The sequence below is a fragment of the Saimiri boliviensis genome, chromosome 3 (assembly GCF_048565385.1).
Source record: "Saimiri boliviensis isolate mSaiBol1 chromosome 3, mSaiBol1.pri, whole genome shotgun sequence".
In the NCBI taxonomy this organism is placed as follows: Eukaryota; Metazoa; Chordata; class Mammalia; order Primates; family Cebidae; genus Saimiri; species Saimiri boliviensis.
The window spans coordinates 38,008,183-38,027,431 of record NC_133451.1 but is presented as its reverse complement, the minus strand read 5'-3'; the positions used below and the strand labels follow the sequence as shown (position 1 = coordinate 38,027,431).

The 19,249-nt window shown below is 38.0% G+C and overlaps 1 protein-coding gene across 1 annotated transcript in view; it reads left to right on the top strand.

Moving 5' to 3' along the window:
* Positions 1–19,249, top strand: part of RFC1 (replication factor C subunit 1) — a 94,619-nt gene that overhangs the window by 43,359 nt on the left and 32,011 nt on the right. The window contains exons 7-15 of the mRNA XM_003927521.4: positions 2,256–2,333; positions 4,216–4,303; positions 4,913–5,199; positions 7,916–8,023; positions 10,683–10,862; positions 12,051–12,155; positions 15,020–15,416; positions 17,326–17,438; positions 19,056–19,170. Of these exons, the coding sequence (XP_003927570.1) occupies positions 2,256–2,333; positions 4,216–4,303; positions 4,913–5,199; positions 7,916–8,023; positions 10,683–10,862; positions 12,051–12,155; positions 15,020–15,416; positions 17,326–17,438; positions 19,056–19,170 (1,471 nt within the window). The remainder of the gene's footprint in view (positions 1–2,255; positions 2,334–4,215; positions 4,304–4,912; positions 5,200–7,915; positions 8,024–10,682; positions 10,863–12,050; positions 12,156–15,019; positions 15,417–17,325; positions 17,439–19,055; positions 19,171–19,249) is intronic.

Here is a 19,249-nt window from a genome sequence, read left to right as displayed (position 1 = left end):
TTGGATCTAAGGTGTGAGGGAAGAAGATTCACAGATGAGGCTGTGTGCTGTGACTCATACCTGTAATCCCAGCACTTTGGGAGGCTGAGGTGGGAGGATCTCTTGAGGCTGGGAGTTTGAGACCAGACTGGGTAGCATAGGGAAATCCCATCTCTACAAAAAATACAAAAATTAGCTGGGCACAGTGGTGCACACTTGTGGTTTCAGCTACTTGGGAGGTAGAGGTAGGAGGATTGCTTGAGCCTGGGAGGTTCAGGCTGCAGTGAGCTGTGATTATGCCACTACACACCAGCCTGGGTGACAGAACAATACCTTGTTTCTGGGAGGGAAAAAAAAAAAGTCAGTTATGGCCTAAACAACTGGGTGAGATGTCAGGAAGCAGAACAGGTTTGGTATAGAGAAATCTTTTTGGACAGGTTAAGTTTGAGTTATCTAATAGACTTCCAAATAGAAATGCAGAGTCGGTGGTTGGGTAGAAGGTCTGGAGCTCAGGGGAGAACTCTAAACTGAAGATGGACTTTTGGAAATAATTAGCACTTGAGTAATATTTAAACCTGTGTAACTGGGTGAGATCATGGGGAGAGAATGCAAATAGAAAAGAAAAAAGGTCTCAAGATTGAGCCCTGGGCCACTGTTAACAGTTAGAGGTTAGGAAAAAGAGGATGATCCAGCTTAAGGAGAGGAGAGAGTGGCTAGTGAAGTAGGAACATCAGGAGAGGTTGGTATCTTACAGAAGCCAAATAAAGTATTTCAAGGAGGAGCGCTCATCTGTCAGAGGATCCAGGCTTAGCTACCTGCTGTTTGAACTCCCTCTCTTTTTTTTTTTTTTTTTTTTGAGACGGAGTTTGCTTAGCTTAAGTATCACTTTCCCAGACCGACCTCAACTATATTAGAACCCCTCTGATATACTCTGCTATACCCTGTCATAGCTACTATTATCATTTATTATACTTGCTATTTAATTATAATAGCAAGTATAGGCTGTAAGGTCCCCTCACCAGGACTATTTATATCTCACTCAACCATTGTTACATCAGTGCTTATCTTAGTGTCTGGCATACAATGGGCTCTTGATAAATATTATTGTGAGAGAACAATATTGTGGTTGTTCACAATTTATTACTTTGGCAGTTTATAGTTTGTGTTTTCAAAATCTTTTTCTATCTTATTTGATGATACTGAATTATATAAACTACAAACAGGTATCCACATGACTCGAGGTAGTGCAGATAGTCTAGGTCAAATGAGGAAGTAATTTTTAGGAACCTGATTTCTCCTTGTGTGACCCAAACAAATACTAGAGGGTCACCTAATCCTTTCCAAACCAGGTGTGCTACTTTGTATCACAATCCCCTATTTTTCCATTTTTATCACATTGTTTCAGAATTTTGTTTGGGTAATTAATCTTAGTAAGGACTTTTTTTGTTAATGAAGAAGATGTCTTTCCTAATTATCCCTCTAAGAGTTTTTCCTCCCTTCTATTTTCTCTTCACTTTTAAAAGGTTGAGTGGATTTTTGAAGTCCTTTTCTTTGTTTGAATAATGTACGGTGGTTTTTATTGACTATCACGTAAGCAAGAAAGATATTCCACTGCTACATACTCTCTTTTGAAAGAACTCTATTTTGCTGAAAGTATTTTGAAATAACTGAGATAACTAGAATGTCTCTGTGTTACATTAGCATGGTAGTAGAACTCCTGACATGATGACTTAAATTTTCAAAAGAACAGATGCATATGAATTAGTAATGGAAAATAGGAGTTTGATAGTAAAAGTGATTTTACATTTGTATATAGCTTACTATTGTGTGCAAAAAAAATGCTGTATGATTTTCTTAAATTCTAAGATTCACTATTTTTGTGCTCCCCAGATGATTGTGTTTTCTTATTAGGTTGAGATTCCTTTCAGAGGTCTTTCAGAGTTCAAGTTAAATAGAAATAAGAGAGCTGTTGCATAAGGACCATTAAGAAAAAAAGTACAGACCTCATGTTTTATAAGTAAGAAATATGATTTAAAAAATATACTCACTTTATCTGTCATCCCTGCGAAACCAGAACTGTATGCTCTAAAATCCGATTCAGCTTAGTGAAACAAACCCGTGCTATTTGACTGTTAATGTTCAGTGGGAAAATGTCATAGTTATTTTGTGGAAAATGTTTTTCTAGTTTCTTCTAAATATATGAATCAGACATTTAAAACTTTTATTTACAAAAAGTAAAAAAGCAACCCAACTCACTTTGCTGACACATTTTACAGCTGGAGAGGCAGTTGCATGAAGATGAAGAGTTTGCCAGAACATTAGCCATGTTGGATGAAGAACCCAAGACCAAAAAGGTGGCATAATATTGGGCTGTTTGCATTCTGAACGTACAGTACAGATCAGTGTTCATACTTGTGTGTTCTAGGCTCTAGCCAAAACACGAATAACTTTTCCAGAAAGAAGCCAGATTAGTTTGATTTATAAAAATGTTTTTGGGGAAGCTCACTGAGAAACTTATTCTTCCTAAAAGAAGAGTGATAGAGTCAAAGCAAACCAGAACCTTTATCACAAAACAAAGAATTATATCCTTTCCTTATTTTTTAAATATTAAATTAATCAATTGAGACAGAGTCTCGCTCTGTCACCAGAGGCTGGAGTGCAGTGGTGTGATCTGGGCTCAGTGCAACCTCTGCCTCCTGAGCTCAAGTGATCTTCCTGCCTCAGTCTCCTGAGTAGCTGAGACTACAGGCATGTGCCACCACACCCAGCTACCTTTGTATACTTTTGTAGAGATAGGTTTTGTCTTGTTGGACAGGCTGGTATTGAACTCTGGAGCTCAAGCTATCTGCCTGTTTCAGCCTCCCAAAGTGCTGGGATTAGAGGTGTGAGCTACCATGCCTGGCTTTTTAGGTTTTTTTGTTTTGAGAGAGAAGATCTCACTCTGTTGCCCAGGCTGGATTACACTGGCATGTTCATAGCACACTGAGTCTTCGAACTCATGGGCTCAAGTGATCCACCTTGGCCTCCCAAAGTGTTGGGATTACAGGCCTCGCCCAGTTTATGTTTTCCTTTCTCTTTAATCACAGGAGTTCTTAAGTACTTGTTCAGAAAATAATGCTCCTAAAAATTCTTTTGGTACATAAGTAATAACTAAATAAAAATTCCTTTGGTACATAAATAATAACTAAAATATTAATCACTGTTTAGGAAGCACAGTTTTGTCATTTCTAATTAGTTAACTCTAAGATCTATGTTATGACAATCTCATATAACAATGAGTGTATTTTGGGGAATTTTTTTTTTTTTTTTTTTTTTTTTGAGAGGTCTCACTTTGTCACCCAGGCTGGAATGCAGTGGTGTGATCTCAGCTCACTGCAGCCTTGACTTCCTTGGCTCAAGCAATCCCCTCACCACAGCCCCCCAAGTAGCTCGGATTACAGGCGTGTGCCACCAGCCTTATTTTGGGAAAATTTTAAAACATTAATTTTTTTTTTAATTAACAGTTGATCTCTTGTAGATTAGCTTTATTTCTGATGAATCACATTCTGTTAATATAATTGTCAGTATCAATATGTGACTACCTTAAAAGATTTTACTTTTCTTTAAAGCAGGGAGTTGTAAACCTAGATATATCAGGAGCTAAGACTAAGCAGGTAGATATTAAGGCAGTAGGGAGTGGTAGAGATTTTGTCATTTGAAAAGTCTTACTTCAGCTAAAGACATTCAAATTATAATTACTTTAAAGAATAATGTATCACACACCTTAATATGTGATCTTTTTATAAAATGGAGTTTTGAAGGAGCATTGAAGAGAATGGATATTTTTTTTCTCTTTTGAGAAAGTCCTCTCATTTTCCTTTTGAGCTTTATTTTTATTTTAGTCTTTTAAATTTAGATTTTAGTTTCTAACTGCTTAATACTAACAAAATTTGAGAGTTGAGATAAAGGAAGCAGAAATAAGGCTTCTAATTACAGATTTACAGGTTGGGATGAAGAGGGATAATTTTTATAGATATATTTTTATACCTTTTCATCTGTTTACTCATTTGTGACATGAAGTAGTAAAACGTACCTCATTTGCCTTGGAAGTTTTGTGGATGAATGAATGATAGTTTATTATAGTGTTCTGCTAGTTTGGAAGGTGACCCTTAAACTTTTAATGGATTTTAACAATAGATCTTATGGTAATAGTTTTTCTATTATTTGTCACATTTGACACTTTTAAAATTTGTTTAGGCTCGAAAGGACACAGAAGAGGGAGAAACGTTTTCATCTGTCCAAGCCAGTTTAAGTAAAGCAGAAAAACATAAATATCCTCATAAAGGTAATACTAGCAGAAAAAAGATGGAGCATTGTCTTTATAGAATTAAATTCATGATAATCTTGTTTAAATATTTTATTCAGTAATTATGTATTGTTAGGTAGACATTATTTCATAGGACTATTAGAGCACATTCAACTTAGATACTTTGAAAGCTCTTTGGATGCTAGCTGGTACAGAATGCTCATCTGCTCTATGATTATTGTGAGAAATGTATTATAGCTCCTGGCTTCTTGTTAATTTCCAAGAATAGTGCAATATGTGGACTTCAGTATATAAAGATGAAGAACTAGATGTTTTGAGCTTTGCATGTCAGAGGTAGTCTCAGAGTTGACTCATAGATGGCCAGGTCATCTTCAGCTCTCTTGCTTATTGCCTGTAGGTCTTATACTTTGGTGGTCCTGAAAGCAAATCATCTACTAGTATAGATGATCTTAGTCCTATAAGTAAATTATTTATAGATTTACTATAAACAGTGGTTTTGACACTTTAGGACTTTGAGCCTTCAGGCTATATTCTGTGCTAAGATTACTCAGTTGAAAAATGAAAGAAAAGTTGATATTGGTTATCATTTTCCAAAAACAATAATCATGATCTTTTCTTTCTTCCTAGTAAAAACAGAACAATTTTCAGATGAAAGAAAGAGCTACAGTCCTAAGAAGCAAACTAAATATGAAAGTTCAAAAGAATCTCAGCAACATTCCAAGTCATCAACTGACAAAATAAGAGAAGTCTCTTCTCCCAAGGCCAGTTCTAAGCTGGCAATTATGAAAAAAAAAGAAGAGTGCTCTTACAAAGAAACAGAACCTGTTGCCTCAAAAAGAAAAGAAAATGCCATTGAATTGAAAGGAGAAACAAAGACGCCTAAGAAAACTAAAAGTTCTCCAGCTAAGAAAGAGGTAGGAACTTTCTAGGAAGTATAGTAGTCCCCCTTATCCATAGTTTTGTCTTCTGAAGTTTCAGTTTCCTGTGGTTAATCATGGTCTGAAAAGATTAAATGGAAAATTCCAAGAATAAACAATTAATAAGGTTTAAATTGTACACTCTTCTGAGTAACCTGATGAAATCTCTGGCCAGCCAGCTTCATCTCACCCAGGACGTGAATCTTTTTGTCCAGCATATCCATGCAGGATATACTAGCCCGCCCCTGCCCCATTAGTCACCTGGTAGCTGGCTTGGATATTAGATAGAAAAAAAAAAGTACATGTAAGTATATATAGAGTTTGGTACTGTCTGTGGTTTCAGGCACCTACTTGGGGAGCGGGGGGTCTTGGAACATACCCTCCTTGGATAAAGGGGCATTGCTGTATATATTTTGGGGCTATGTGTTAGTCTGGATTTGTTTTCAAGTTTTATTTCTAACGACCATAAATCATTATAGTATTTTTAAGATATCTTATTTAGAAGCTGTTGTAGGATACAGGATACTAATATAGCTAAGTAAGCCAATATTTATTGTTATTGTGTGTCAGATACTGTGCTAATACTTTACATATGGTAGCTCATATATTTTTCACAACAACCCTGTGAGGTATTTATTTTTATTATTCAACTTTTAAAGATGAGGAAATAGGCTGAAAGAGTTTAACTACTCCAAGATCACTCACCTGGTAAGCGACAGGGCCAGCCTTGAAGTTGTCCTCTGAAGCAGTGTAACATAGTGGCTCCACACAGGCTCTGGAGCCAGTTTCAACTTACAGCTGGGTCCCTGAGCAGGTTTGGGCATCTCCCGTGTTTGTGTTTCAGTGCTGTTTGTAAAATAGGAATAATAATAATAATAGTACCTAATGACTTCATATATAAAAGCACTTAGAGCAGTGCCTGGGACCTAATAAGTGCCATCTTAGATATTATTGTTAAAATGATTGTTATTTCAATTAGTCCTGAATTTGTTCTTTTTTATTCTTGTATGTAGTGTTGAGTTACTGAAATTATTTTTAAAGGAAAAAATAATGAGATAATGAATATCTTTGAAAAGTTTTGCTAGGAAATATGTTTGAGAAATGAATGGTCTCTGAATCTCCAATTTGCAACTACTTCAGATTCATAAGGAGAAACCACTATTCATTCGTGCCTCTTAGGCACTTAGGATTAAAAGTAGAATATTGTCTGTTTTAACTGGGCATCACCATTATTTTTTAGTGCAGAACAGTAAAATGGTGATGATTTCAGAATGCTTCTGTTGTGGCCAGTACTTATAAATACGCTTAAAGGAACAATTAACTTTTTGGTCTCAGATTTTTCTTCACTAAATGCTTATCTGGTAGATGAATGGTTTTCTTCAGGTACACTAAAACATGTTCCATTTACAGAGGCAGTCTATTTTTGTGAAAAAAGAGGAAATCTTTAAATGATACTCTTCACTGTAGTTTTTAAAGTTAGAATAGAAATAACTCAGAGCTTAAGCAGTTTTGGTTGGAAACAGCAAATAAAGTCTATTTAATAAATTTAGTTGGTGTTGGTCAAATAATTCTGACTTCATAAATTGGGTGTCCTTCAAAGTTATAAGCTGTTTATCATTCGGAATTCTTTTCATATAATTAGTGTCATAAATTAATCATTTTCCCATGTTGGTATGCACTGGACTCTCTTGTGAAATGTGTTAAAAATATGGAGTTTCCTAGGGCATGTGGTATGGGCAGCTCATTTTAATAAGCTCCTGATATGATATGAATGCACACCAACATTTGAGAACCGTTGTTGGAAAGCAGGGTTAGATTTATTTATAGACCTCTTAGCCAAACCAGCCTATTTTATTGGTTAAGCCATTTCTTTATATAGAAGTATTATTTTGTCTACTCTCGAAAGGATTTGGGATGCTTACAAGTTAAAAATAATGTAAAATAGAAAGTGGCAAGTTAACAAACATCTTGTAGTGGTTCTTAAATGAGAACTATCTAGGATATTTTTTCCCTCACATAAAAACATTCTAGCCATACCCGTATCTATGAAAGAGAAATTTGGAGGTGGATCTCGGGATGCGTAGTTTGAAAAATTTCCCCAGTATTTTCTGAGATATACCCATGGTAAATCCCCTGAGAGAAGTAGAATGGGAGAGATTAAACAGTATAGAGAACATGTCTTCTCTTTGGAGTAAAGCTGGTCCCTTCTTTGAGCTGACTGTTTATAGGAAGCCTTAGTTTCTCTGACTGGAATGCTTATATCCCTAGGGATGCAGGCTGGTGGTTTAGGGGCATGGAAGTCATAGGATTAACACAGGATATCTTCTCAGGTGATCAGGTTTACTTGGAGAAAAACGTATTTTTCTGTTAAACATGGATATATGGATATGTCATGGAGTAAAATTTAAAATTCAGATGAATTTCAAAAACACTTTCCATTTCTTTACTTGGAGCTGGCAACTTGGCTTATTCCCCTTATCTGCCCTGAGGTGTGTGGCTTTAGAGAGTAGAAAGTTTTGAGAAAGGCTGTTGCAGAGATGTTCATAAGTCAGTTCTCTGTAAGTTAGGAAGTACTTGTATAGCTAAAACTGTTAATTTCATGACCAGACATACAAGTGACATAATAAAAATAATGCTTATTTCTAGATAAGTATTTTTAATTTTGCATGAATTTTGTATGACTTTGTTCATTTTCCTTTCCCTCTTCCCAAAGTCTGTAAGTCCTGAAGATTCTGAAAAGAAACGCACTAATTACCAAGCTTATAGAAGCTACTTAAATCGAGAAGGTCCCAAAGCTCTGGGCTCCAAAGAAATACCAAAGGTAAGAATACTGAGACAGTGTTGTGGGTCCTCTGTCTTGTGGGTCCATGTACGTATTCACTATGCTTATAGCAGCAGAAGATTAATAATTTAAAAATTAGCAACAGAAAAGCTTCAGTTACCATCTTTATGAATTAGGGATGTTTATTCACTTTATGAATCACTGCTTGATTCTTAGAAAAGTTTCCCTTTAAATAACAGCCCTAGAAAGGCTGGGCTTTGAGAATATACCATTGACAAGACCAATGCTTTTTGCTTGCATGACACTTACAGGCTAAAGAAAGATATAGTAAATAAATAATTTAATTATAATTGGGATATGTACTATGAGGGAAAAATCTAAGATGCCCTTAGAGAGTATAACAGAGGAATCTGGTCCTGGGTGGGGCATGTGGAATGTGACATTTACATGGAGACTTGAAGGGATTCAGCAGGTATGAAGGGGTTGTGATGGCGTGGTGGTCTGGGCAGAGGGGCCAGAATGTGTGATGTTCCTGAAAGGGGGAAGGTTCTTGCGTGGTATGTTTCAGGAACTGAAAGAAAAATGATGTAGCTGGAGCATAGTGACCAAGGGGAAATGACTTCTAGTTAGAATGGAAAGTGGGATTTAGGGGGAGATGTTTTGTTTATGGTAGGAGATTATTTGAAGCATGCTTTTTGCTAATGGGATAGGTCCTACCAGAAAGGAAGAGATTAAAGTTTACCTACAAAAGAAGGAGAATCAATTGTAGTAATGAGATTTCTGAGAAGGCAGGAGGGGAGGGGATATATATACAACGTATGTATAAATTTAATTTTCAGTTTGCTTGGTATACATAACTACATACGGAGATTAATAGTTTCCCTAAGAAAGAGAGGGAGAGGATGGTATAGTTGGGACTGGGGTGGGTAGCGGGACAGTCAGCCTTAAGGGGCTAATGGGTTTTACGGGAGGCTGCAGGAAGATGCCAGTCTCACCTGCTGTACGTAGGTATGAGAGACCAAACAAGTTCTGCCTGAGAGGACTTCAGGCAAAGTGGTGCCCTGAGGGGACAGCCAGGTTTCAGTGAAGGCAAGCCTATGGAGGGAATGTTGGAGAAGAGGTTGAGGATATTGGGTAGTTGGCTGCTCCTGGAGTAAGAGCTTAGACGAGTTCTAGAATAGAAGAGTTTGGAAGGGAGGCTAGAAGTGCTAAGATAAGTGAAAAGATAATTAGAGCCATTGTGGGTGATAATTTGGGAGATAACAGATATTTGGGAGATGGGATAAGTGGCTTGCTTGCATGTGCAATTTTTCCAGGGTTGTTTTGAGTTTGTTTAGAAGTAGGTTAGTTCCTGTAGTGTTACAGTAGATTATTTCCATCCATGAACCATAAGGACTTCAAAGGACCTGAGATACTGTTAGTCAGACCTTTTCTTTCCAAGCACATTCATAGCTATTTCTTTTTGTCTAAGAAAGATTCTTCACCTGAATGGTGCAGGATTGAATTTACATGGGGGCATTCTTTGAATTTTGGTTGGCTGCTGCTTTTCAAGGCTGATTTAAGTTTGTGAATCTCAATTCTTTATTAAAAGATTAATAAGTAACTTGGAATATCATGTATAATTTTTATTTATGTTGTTTGGTGGTATAATTTTATTGAACCATTGTAAAAATCTATAACTATACACAGTTCCAATTAAGATTTAATGTCTTTTTCCTTCCAGCTGTCTTTGGCAAGTATCTCTTATATTATATTATACATTATGAGAGTTATCGTTCTAATCCAGAGATAATTTGATCTTGCCTTTAAGTTACTAGCCGGTTGTTAGAGGGCAGGAGCTCACACTTGCAAAGAGGAGGGCAGGAGCTCACACTTGCTTAGCTTTTTAGAATCAAAACTTTCCCTTTTTAATAATAGCAATAGTTGCCTTTTTTCTTCCGTTTTCCCCTAAAACAGTATAGATTTTTATTAAGCATTACAAGTTGCATTCAATAGCCTTCAGATATGCCACATCACAGTCCGTCAGCAGACCATCTAACTCAACAGTGGTTCATTCTTGTACAATCCATGAGTTCAGAGAAAACTCCCTTCAATTTACAGTTAAGATCTTACTTAGCTCTTGTGGGCAGGGATTGGGGAATTATACCTCTTTTCTGATCACTAATGTAATGAAAAGCATCAGAAATATATGAAAATGATAAGTGATTGTGACTTTAAAGTACATTGTTTGGAAACATTAACAGAAACATCAAAATAATAGAAGTTTACCTGCTTCTATTAAATTCTTGTTGGGAAAGTTCTCAAGACTAAGCAGTTTCCTGAATAGCAAGAGTTTCTGCAGTTGGATTGCATTTCGTTGTTTATTTACACTTAATGCAAGCTAACTAGTAGTTTAGATATGAAGAGGGCATAATGGAAAATAGTATGGATGGGTAATTTTAATAGCTTTGCTAACAGTATTGGATGTATGTTTTTCACTGCTTGTTTTGTAAGTTTACTAAATGTTAGCCATATCAGAATTTCTTAGGATCAGATTTCAGGTGGTACTTATTTGCTGTAAATTTCCAGCAAACTTTCCATGCCAAGGTTATTTATGATGTCAAATGAAAAAAATCAGCTTCCTGCAGTTTTGATGCCAAATGTTTCTTTGGAAAGCTACTGTGTAATTTCCTCTCTGCTTGAACATTTTGGTTTTTAGGGAGCTGAAAATTGCTTGGAAGGCCTTACATTTGTAATCACAGGCGTGCTGGAGTCTATTGAAAGAGATGAGGCCAAGTCTCTAATTGAACGTTATGGGGGGAAAGTAACAGGAAATGTCAGCAAGAAAACAAACTACCTTGTCATGGGTCGTGATAGTGGACAGTCCAAGAGTGACAAGGTGGGTATTGCTGTGTTCTCAACACCATGACACCTCCTGCTTGCCTTGGCATGCTTTTGATTTGATTTGCCCTTTACTCAGAGTTAAATGAAGGAAAGAAATAGAAAAGTAATTTCTTGCCCACATTATTTCTTCTCCACAGAAGTGTTATTGGCTTCGATGCCAGGATTTTGGTTTTCCATTGGAAGGCATAGTTTGTTTACTTGACTTTTTCTTGGTGTTTTTAGTTTAAATCTTTTTTTATTTTTGAAGATAGAAACAAATGCAGTTTTCTTTTTCTTCCAGTCTGAAGTATTCCTATATATGCCACTGTATACACCATCTTAGGTTTTTTTAAATTAGTGCTCTTAGGGAAAGAATCAGCTGCCTCTCAGGTAGGATTCTGTTTAAGCTGTAACAGAATACCTGATTAACTATGGCTTAAACAAACAGCTGCTTACTTTCTTCACAAGAATTCTGGAGGTATTGCTGGGATAGTTCAGCAGCTCAATGATGTGGTTCCTCTATCTCTGTCTTTACTGTGTTAGCTTTTGTCCTCATGAATGTTGCCTTGTGGTTGTAAGGTTGCTGCAGCTCTAGCCATTTAAGTTCTTATTCAAGGCAGGAAAAGGGAACAGTGGCAAGCCGTCATAAGAGCTGTGACTGGCCTCACAAGAGTTCTCCCAGAAACACCTCTTACAGAATTTCACGTCTCATTGGCCAGAGCTGTCACCTGGCCACTCAGAGCTATATGGGAGGTTGGGAAGAACCAAGATGTTTCTGATTGCCTTAGACCAGTCATAATTCATCACTTGGAGGACACATTGGAGTTCCATCAGCAGGGAAGAAGGTAGGGGAAATGTCTGCCATATGTATTCCATATGGGAGAAGGTATGAAGAGCTGGTCTTAGGTCCTAGTGGCATTGCCCCTTCCTAGGGGAGGAAAGGTAAAGCAGTCTATGAAAGTAGTAATTGCTGTGCCAGCCTGCTACTCTGAGGGATTGTGCCTGTTATTTTTTTCTTTTCAATGTTATTTTTTCAATAAATGTGCTATTTTTTGTTTTTCTTTTTTAATTCCAGTGTTATCTAATTTACCTGTGGTTTTTCTCCTACTAATAGGCCCTAGAATTTGTTTTGTTTTGTTTTGTTTTTACAGAAAGGAATGGTAGGATGCAGTTTGTTTTGATGATTTGCATTTTTAATTAACAGGCCGCGGCCTTGGGGACAAAAATTATTGATGAAGATGGCCTGTTGAATCTGATTCGAACTATGCCAGGCAAGAAATCCAAGTACGAAATAGCAGTTGAAGCTGAGGTTCGTATAAAATGAACATGATTTATTTAAGTTGGTGTATAGTAACTTTGTAATTTCATAGACATATGTTGTGGGTGGATACAGGTTGGTTGGCCAAAAGATTAACTTCCCTGTCTACCACAAATGAACCACCTTAGTTCCTTTTGAGCATCTCTGCTTCAGCATGTCTACTTTGTTGTTTTTCCTTATCTTTGTCAGGGAATATGAGTAGAGAAAGAGAGGACAGTATATTGCATATAACATATCTGCTTATTAAACTTTCCTTACTTGCCATATTATTATTATTATTGTTATTAAATTTTTTGAGATAGAGTCTAGTTATGTCATGTTACGTCCAGGCTGGAGTGCGATGGTGCAATCTTGGCTCGCTGCAGCCTCTGCGTCCTGGATTGAAGTGATTCTTCTGCCTCAGCCTCCTGAGCAGCTGGGACTACAGACACCCGCCACCATGCCCGGCTAATTTTTATGTTTTTAGTATGGAATTTCACCATGTTGGCCAGGCTGGTCTTGAACTTCTGACCTCAAATGATCCACCTGCCCCGGCCTCCCAAAGTGCTGGGATTATAGGCGTGAGCCACCGTGCCCAGCCATATTCTCATGTTGACTTTATGCAAAGGTTATTGTTTAAGAGTTCCTTGAAAAAAATAAATAGCCGGGCGCTGTGGCTCACGCCTGTAATCCCAGCACTTTGGGAGGAGGAGGTGGGTGGATCATGAGGTCAAGAGATTGAGACCATCCTGGTCAACATAGTGAAACCCCCGTCTCTACTAAAAATACAAAAAAAAAAAATTAGCTGGACATGGTGATGCGTGTCTGTAATCCCAGCTACTCAGGAGGCTGAGGCAGGAGAATTGCCTGAACCCAGGAGGCGGAGGTTGCAGTGAGCTGAGATCGCGCCATTGCACTCCAGCCTGGGTAACGAGCGAAACTCTGTCTCTAAATAAATAAATAAATAAATAAATAAATAAATAAATAAAAGGCTGGGTGTGGTGGCTCATGCACTTTGGAGGCCAAGGCGGGCAGATCACCTGAGGTTGGGAGTTCAGGACCAGCCTGACCAACATGGTGAAACCTCACCTTAAAAAAAAAAAAGAATTCCTTAAAGGATATGCTAATAGGAATCAGCATGATAGATTTGTTTTCAATTAGAACTATATTAGGACTTTTTAAGTTGTACAGACACCTAGCCTGTATTAGCTTTTGCAAAAAGGGAAAAATGATAGCTCACATAACTAAACTATGGGCAGGGAGGGTCTAGGCTATGAACTACTGGATCCACAGACTACAAGGCTTTGAGAACCCCTTCAGTTTCTGTCTCTGTTTCTCCTAGTTAGCTTCATTCATTCCCACTATATACCAGCCTTTTTTACACACAGGACACAGGATTGCCAGCATCCCAAGATTTTAATGTCCCAGCTCTGTCCCTGTCACCGAGATGGCACCTAGGTTTTCAATTACATAACCATAGCATAGTTATAAAAATCAGGAAATTAACATCGATGCCATATTGTTAACTAAGCTCTACATATTATTTGGACCTTACATTTTCCCGGTCCTTCTTCTGTTCCAGGGTCCCACACTGCATTTAGTTGTGTCTTCTTAGACTTCTCCAGTTGATGACATTTCTTTAGCCTTTCCTTTTCTTCTTACAACCTTGACACTTTAATGAGTAGTGGTCAGTTTTATAGAGTATCTCGTTTTAATGAGTAGTGGTCAGTTTTATAGAGTGTCTCGTTTGGATCTTTGATGTTTCCTCATGATCACATTGAGGTTACACATTTTTTTCTAACACCATAGATGTGATCTTGTGTCCTTCTCAGTACATCCAATCATAGTACCGGATGCCAAGAGGTCTTCTTATTAGGATAACCTTGATTGTTTGGTTAAGATGATTCAGCATCCCATTGAAACTAATGCTGGATTTTTCCACTAGTAAAGTGACTATTTTTTTTTAAATTGATAACTATCTTCACAGCAGAGGGAGATACTTTAAGACTATGTTAATATCCCGTTTGTCCTTAAACATTCATACACTAATTTTAGCATCCACTGCTAAAGAGGCACTTTTTAAAATTACGCACTGTAAAATCCACCCTTATAAAGCATATAAATCAGTGGTTTTTAATATACTAACGAGTATGCAACCATCAGCACTACGTAATTCCAGAACATTTTCATCACCCCCAAAAGAAACCCTTTACCCATCAGCATTCACTCATCATATCCACCCCCTGGCAATCACTGCTCTGCTTTGTCTCTATGGATTTTTCTATTCTGGACATTTCATGTGTAAATAGAGACATTTGAATATGTGGCATTTTGTGTCTGGCTTCTTCCACTTAGTATAGTAGTTTCAAGGTTGACTTGGGTTGTGGTATGTGTCAGTACTTCACTCCTTGTTATGGGTAAATAATGTTTTATTGTGTAGATACACCCTATTTTGTTTATCTTTTTCAGTTGACGAACATTTGGATTGTTTCCATCTTTTAGCTATAATATGGTTATGAACATTTGTCTACAAGTTTTTGTAGAGGCATTAACTTTCAATTAGAAAACTTTGAAACACAGACTCTTAATACTGTGCCTTGTTTTTTTTCAAACTAAAATTGGAGTACTTACTGCTTTTAAAAAACCAGCATGTTCTCACTTTTAGAAATTGCATTTGGGTGCTTTCTGGTATTTGTTAATTTTTGTAGTTTAGAAGGTGGTGATTTCCATAAACAGGAAAGTCTACTGTGAAAAGAACAGTCCAAGTTGAGTAGCCCACTTGATTATCTCTGATTGCTCTCTGTAGTACATTCGGCAGGATAGAAATCTGTATGCTTCATCAGATTTCTTTTTTTCTCACTTTTCTACTTTTTAAGATGAAGAAAGAGTCCAAACTGGAGAGAACTCCCCAAAAAAATGCACAAGGAAAAAGGAAAATTAGTCCATCTAAAAAGGAATCAGAATCTAAAAAGAGCAAGCTGACTTCCAAAAGGGATAGTTCAGCAAAGACAATAAAAAAGGAAACAGATGCGTTTTGGAGAGGCTTGGATTTCAAGGAGCAGGTGGCCGAGGAGACAAGTGGTGACAGCAAGGCTAGGAATTTGGCTGATGACAGCAGTGAAAACAAAATGGAAAATTTGCTCTGGGTGGATAAATACAAGCCAACCTCACTCAAGACCATAATTGGACAGCAAGGGGACCAGAGCTGTGCCAACAAACTCCTACGCTGGCTCCGAAACTGGCACAAGAGTTCTTCCGAAGATAAAAAACACGGTGATTTTACAACCTCATTCATATTTGTGTGTATGTATATCAACATGTGATTGCTCAGTGGCACATATATGAGAAAATCTAACGGTTCATTCATCTGTCAGCAAGCATTTAAGAGCTTGATCTGAACCCAGGTGCAGTACTAGACCCTGCTGGTGGTGGTGTGAACAAAACAGCCCCTCTCAGGAGCTCACAGGCAGTTGGGGAGGCATATCTGAACCAGCCATTAAAATATATTGTGCCAAGTACTGCTGTAGGGGTAAGTCCAGGGTGCTGCGAGGATGAAGATGTGTGGTCAGGGCCAGGGTGTGTGTGCTCCCATCCTGGAGGAAGGGGTGGCTAAGCTGAGACCTGGAACCCAAGTAGGAGGTAGCTAGGCAAAGGGACGGGTGGGTGTTGGGTGGGAAAGAGTACGTATCCCCAGGTCTGAAGCCATCTGAGAGCAAGACTCTGAGTGGCAAGGGCACTAGGAGGAAAGGTGTGAATACATAACTAAGGCATGTATGCAGGGCAGTCAGCCTAAACTCCTAGTAGCAAGCAGGATTTGCTCCAGAAGGCCTGAGAGTCCTGTGCTTCTGTAGTTTCTCTCCTTGTTTATGATGTATTTGTCATGGAGAGTGAAAAGCTACAGTATATATTTAATGTCCAAAGTATTTTCAGAACTGAGATTTCAGATCACAAATGTTTTAGTAGTGTTTTCAGCATAGACCAGTGATGACTAGAGTGCCAATCATCATTGCTGATGAGACCTGTTTATTTATAACAGATAATATATTGTAATGATACAGGACTAAATTTAAGTTAAATCATTTTTTTTTTTCATTCTGAAACCTCATAAAATCTGCCTTAATAGAGGGGATAGGCATTTCATGTGCCTGGATAATACTTTTTTTTTTTTTTTTTTTTTTTTTTTGAGACAGAATCTCGCTCTATCACCCAGGCTGGAGGCAGTGGCACGATCTCGGCTCACTAAAACCTCCACCTCCTGCGTTCAAGTGATTTTCCTGCCTCAGCCTCCCAAGTAGCTGGGATTACAGGTGTGCACCACCACGCCTGGCTTATTTTTTATATTTTTAGTAGAGACGGGGGTTTCACCATGCTGGCCAGGCTGGTCTTGAACTCCTGACCTCGTGATCTGCCCACCTCAGCCTCCCAAAGTGCTGAGATTACAGATATGAGCCACTGCACCTGGCTGAGAAGACTTTTTTAAAGCTTCAGGTAAACTCTAGTCCCTGTCTCCATGCTTTAACCATTGTCTCTGTCAGTTATTGAGTATGAATTGAGTGTGATATACGTGCCAGGCGTTCTTGTGTTGAGGGGAGGGAGAGGGCTGTAGGGCTGATTGTCACAAGATAGTTGCAGACACAGCGTCTTCAAGTCATTTTTTACTTCTTGTGACCCTGTAGCTGCTATGCGTACATTTAGTGAAGCATGCACTGGCTCTGTGCTCAGCCATTGCGTCCTCACAGTATCCTTACCAGCAACTTTACTGTTCTACTTGTCTCACAAGGAAGGAGGCAGGCAGAGATGGGCTAAGTAACTTCTAAAGTACCCATGGCTGGCGAGAGGTGGCATGAGGATGGATGGAGTCGGGATCGAGCCCAGGCAGCCTACTCCTTGGCCTGTGTGTTCATAGGAAAGGAAACTCATACAATTATTATTTCAAATCAAGAGGTTTAAAATCAGTTCGTTTTAGTTTTTTTTTTTTTTTTTTTGGATGGGGGTGAGGTAGGAATTAGAATGTCACTGAAGGTTCTGGAAACTTGTTTATGCTTTGTAGAAAATATTCTGCAAATGTAAAACTAAACTGGAGGACTGCTGTCTATGCGAAGTTTAGGCACAACTATTCCTGCCATGCCTGAATTTCTGTTAGGCAATACAGGTTAACACTCTGGAACTTCTTTTTTCCTAGCACCAAAGTTTGGTAAATTTGCTGGCAAAGATGATGGCTCTAGTTTTAAAGCAGTGTTGCTGTCAGGCCCTCCAGGTGTTGGCAAAACCACCACAGCTTCCCTGGTGTGTCAGGTGGGTGCTTTGTCGCAGTGCGGTTGGACCGAGAACCTTGAGTGGTCATGGCCAGCAGATAAAAGTGTGTGCCCACGTGTGTGCGTGTGTGTGGTGTCTATATATAAACTATGTTGGTTCTGGTGATGTTTGTCATTTTTATCCTTGTAAAATATTGGTAATTATAATAATAGGTAATACCTATGAGTGAGGCAGTGTGCTAAGCATGTGGGTATATTATGGATAACAGAAACATGTATTCTAGACTCTGAAAGGTGGAAATATCTTAATGCTCTTGTAATAATTCGATGTATTCAATAATGATCTGCACTGCCATCATCCACACATGTCAAATGAAATAGGCTTAGGAAGGAGGGTGGAGGTCCAGCTTGCACCCAGGTAGCCCGACTCAGGGTTCTGCTCCTCAGCACTGTGTGATCCTACCTTCATTCCTGTTGTCTCTATCGCAGCTGACTCCCTGCAGACAGTGGGAGAACTTGACTTGTGTAGGCACTAGAGCAGATCAGAGTTCATGTGTTGGTATCACAATGATGAAATAAGAGATTAGAAATTTATTGTTGGATTTCTCAATCCTCTGCTGCATAAGCTTGTGGTTTCTTTTGGTCTTTGTTGTATGCATCTGTGCATAAAATTTAAATGCAAATTTTATCTGTTTTCACTGTATTTATAAACAGCAAAAAAGCAAAACAATGTTTTTTTACCTAGCCCCTACAGTTGCGAACACAACTCTTTTTCTCCCTTTATTATTATCATTATATTTTTTAGGAATTGAGTTAAGACATAAGCTGATCAGTTTTGGAAAATGAATCAGAATAATTTAAATTTTCCTGATTTCAGAGAAAAATTGTTTATTGGGATAGCTTGACAAAGAATGATTTAACTTTATAAATTATCTTAGAGAGGATTAGTTTTTTAGTATCTTCATTTTTAACTTTTGTTTTGAGACACAGTTTCACTCTGCCACCCAGGCTGGAGTGCAATGGCATGATCTTGGTTCACTGCAACCTCTGCCTCATGGGTTCAAGTGATTCTTGTGCCTCAACCTCCCGAGTAGCTGAGACTACAGGCATGTGCCATCATGCCCACCTAAGTTTTTGTATTGTTAGTCGAGTTGGTGTTTCACCATGTTGGCCAGGCTGGTCTCCAACTCCTGACCTCAAGTGATCTACCCGCTTCAGCTTCCCAAAAGTGCTTGGATTACTGGTGTGAGCCATTGCACCTGGCCCATATGTTATAATAGATTAATGCTGTGTCTGATATTGAATTCTTGGGATGATTATATTTAATTCTTTTTTGAGGACTTAAAGAAGTAAATTTAGTAAAATTGTTTGTTCAAATATACTCTTCCAGATTAGTAATTTCAGCTGAAGTTTAAAAACCAAACTTACTTGTGTTTATGTGTATGTTTTATGTATGTATATGATATTCTAAAAATTTCTAATATTGTAAGGCATACTATAGTTAATCTCATTGTCTATTAATATCATACTTCATATTTTTACCTATAGTTTTTTATGTGATTTTTATACCCCCTTTTTTTCTTAACTGGCCTTTCTTGGTGGGGTTGGTGTAGTTAATTTGTATTGTGCCATCAGTGGTTTCCAATATTTTGATTAGGAGTTGGGATACAGCTACGTGGAACTGAATGCAAGTGACACCCGAAGTAAGAACAGTTTGAAGGCAATTGTTGCTGAGTCACTGAACAATACCAGCATCAAAGGCTTTTATTCAAGTATGTGGCTTTTTGAACTGCTCTTGTTGTTATGTAAGAAAAATATGTTCATTTCAATGTTCAGTAACCAGTATTGAAC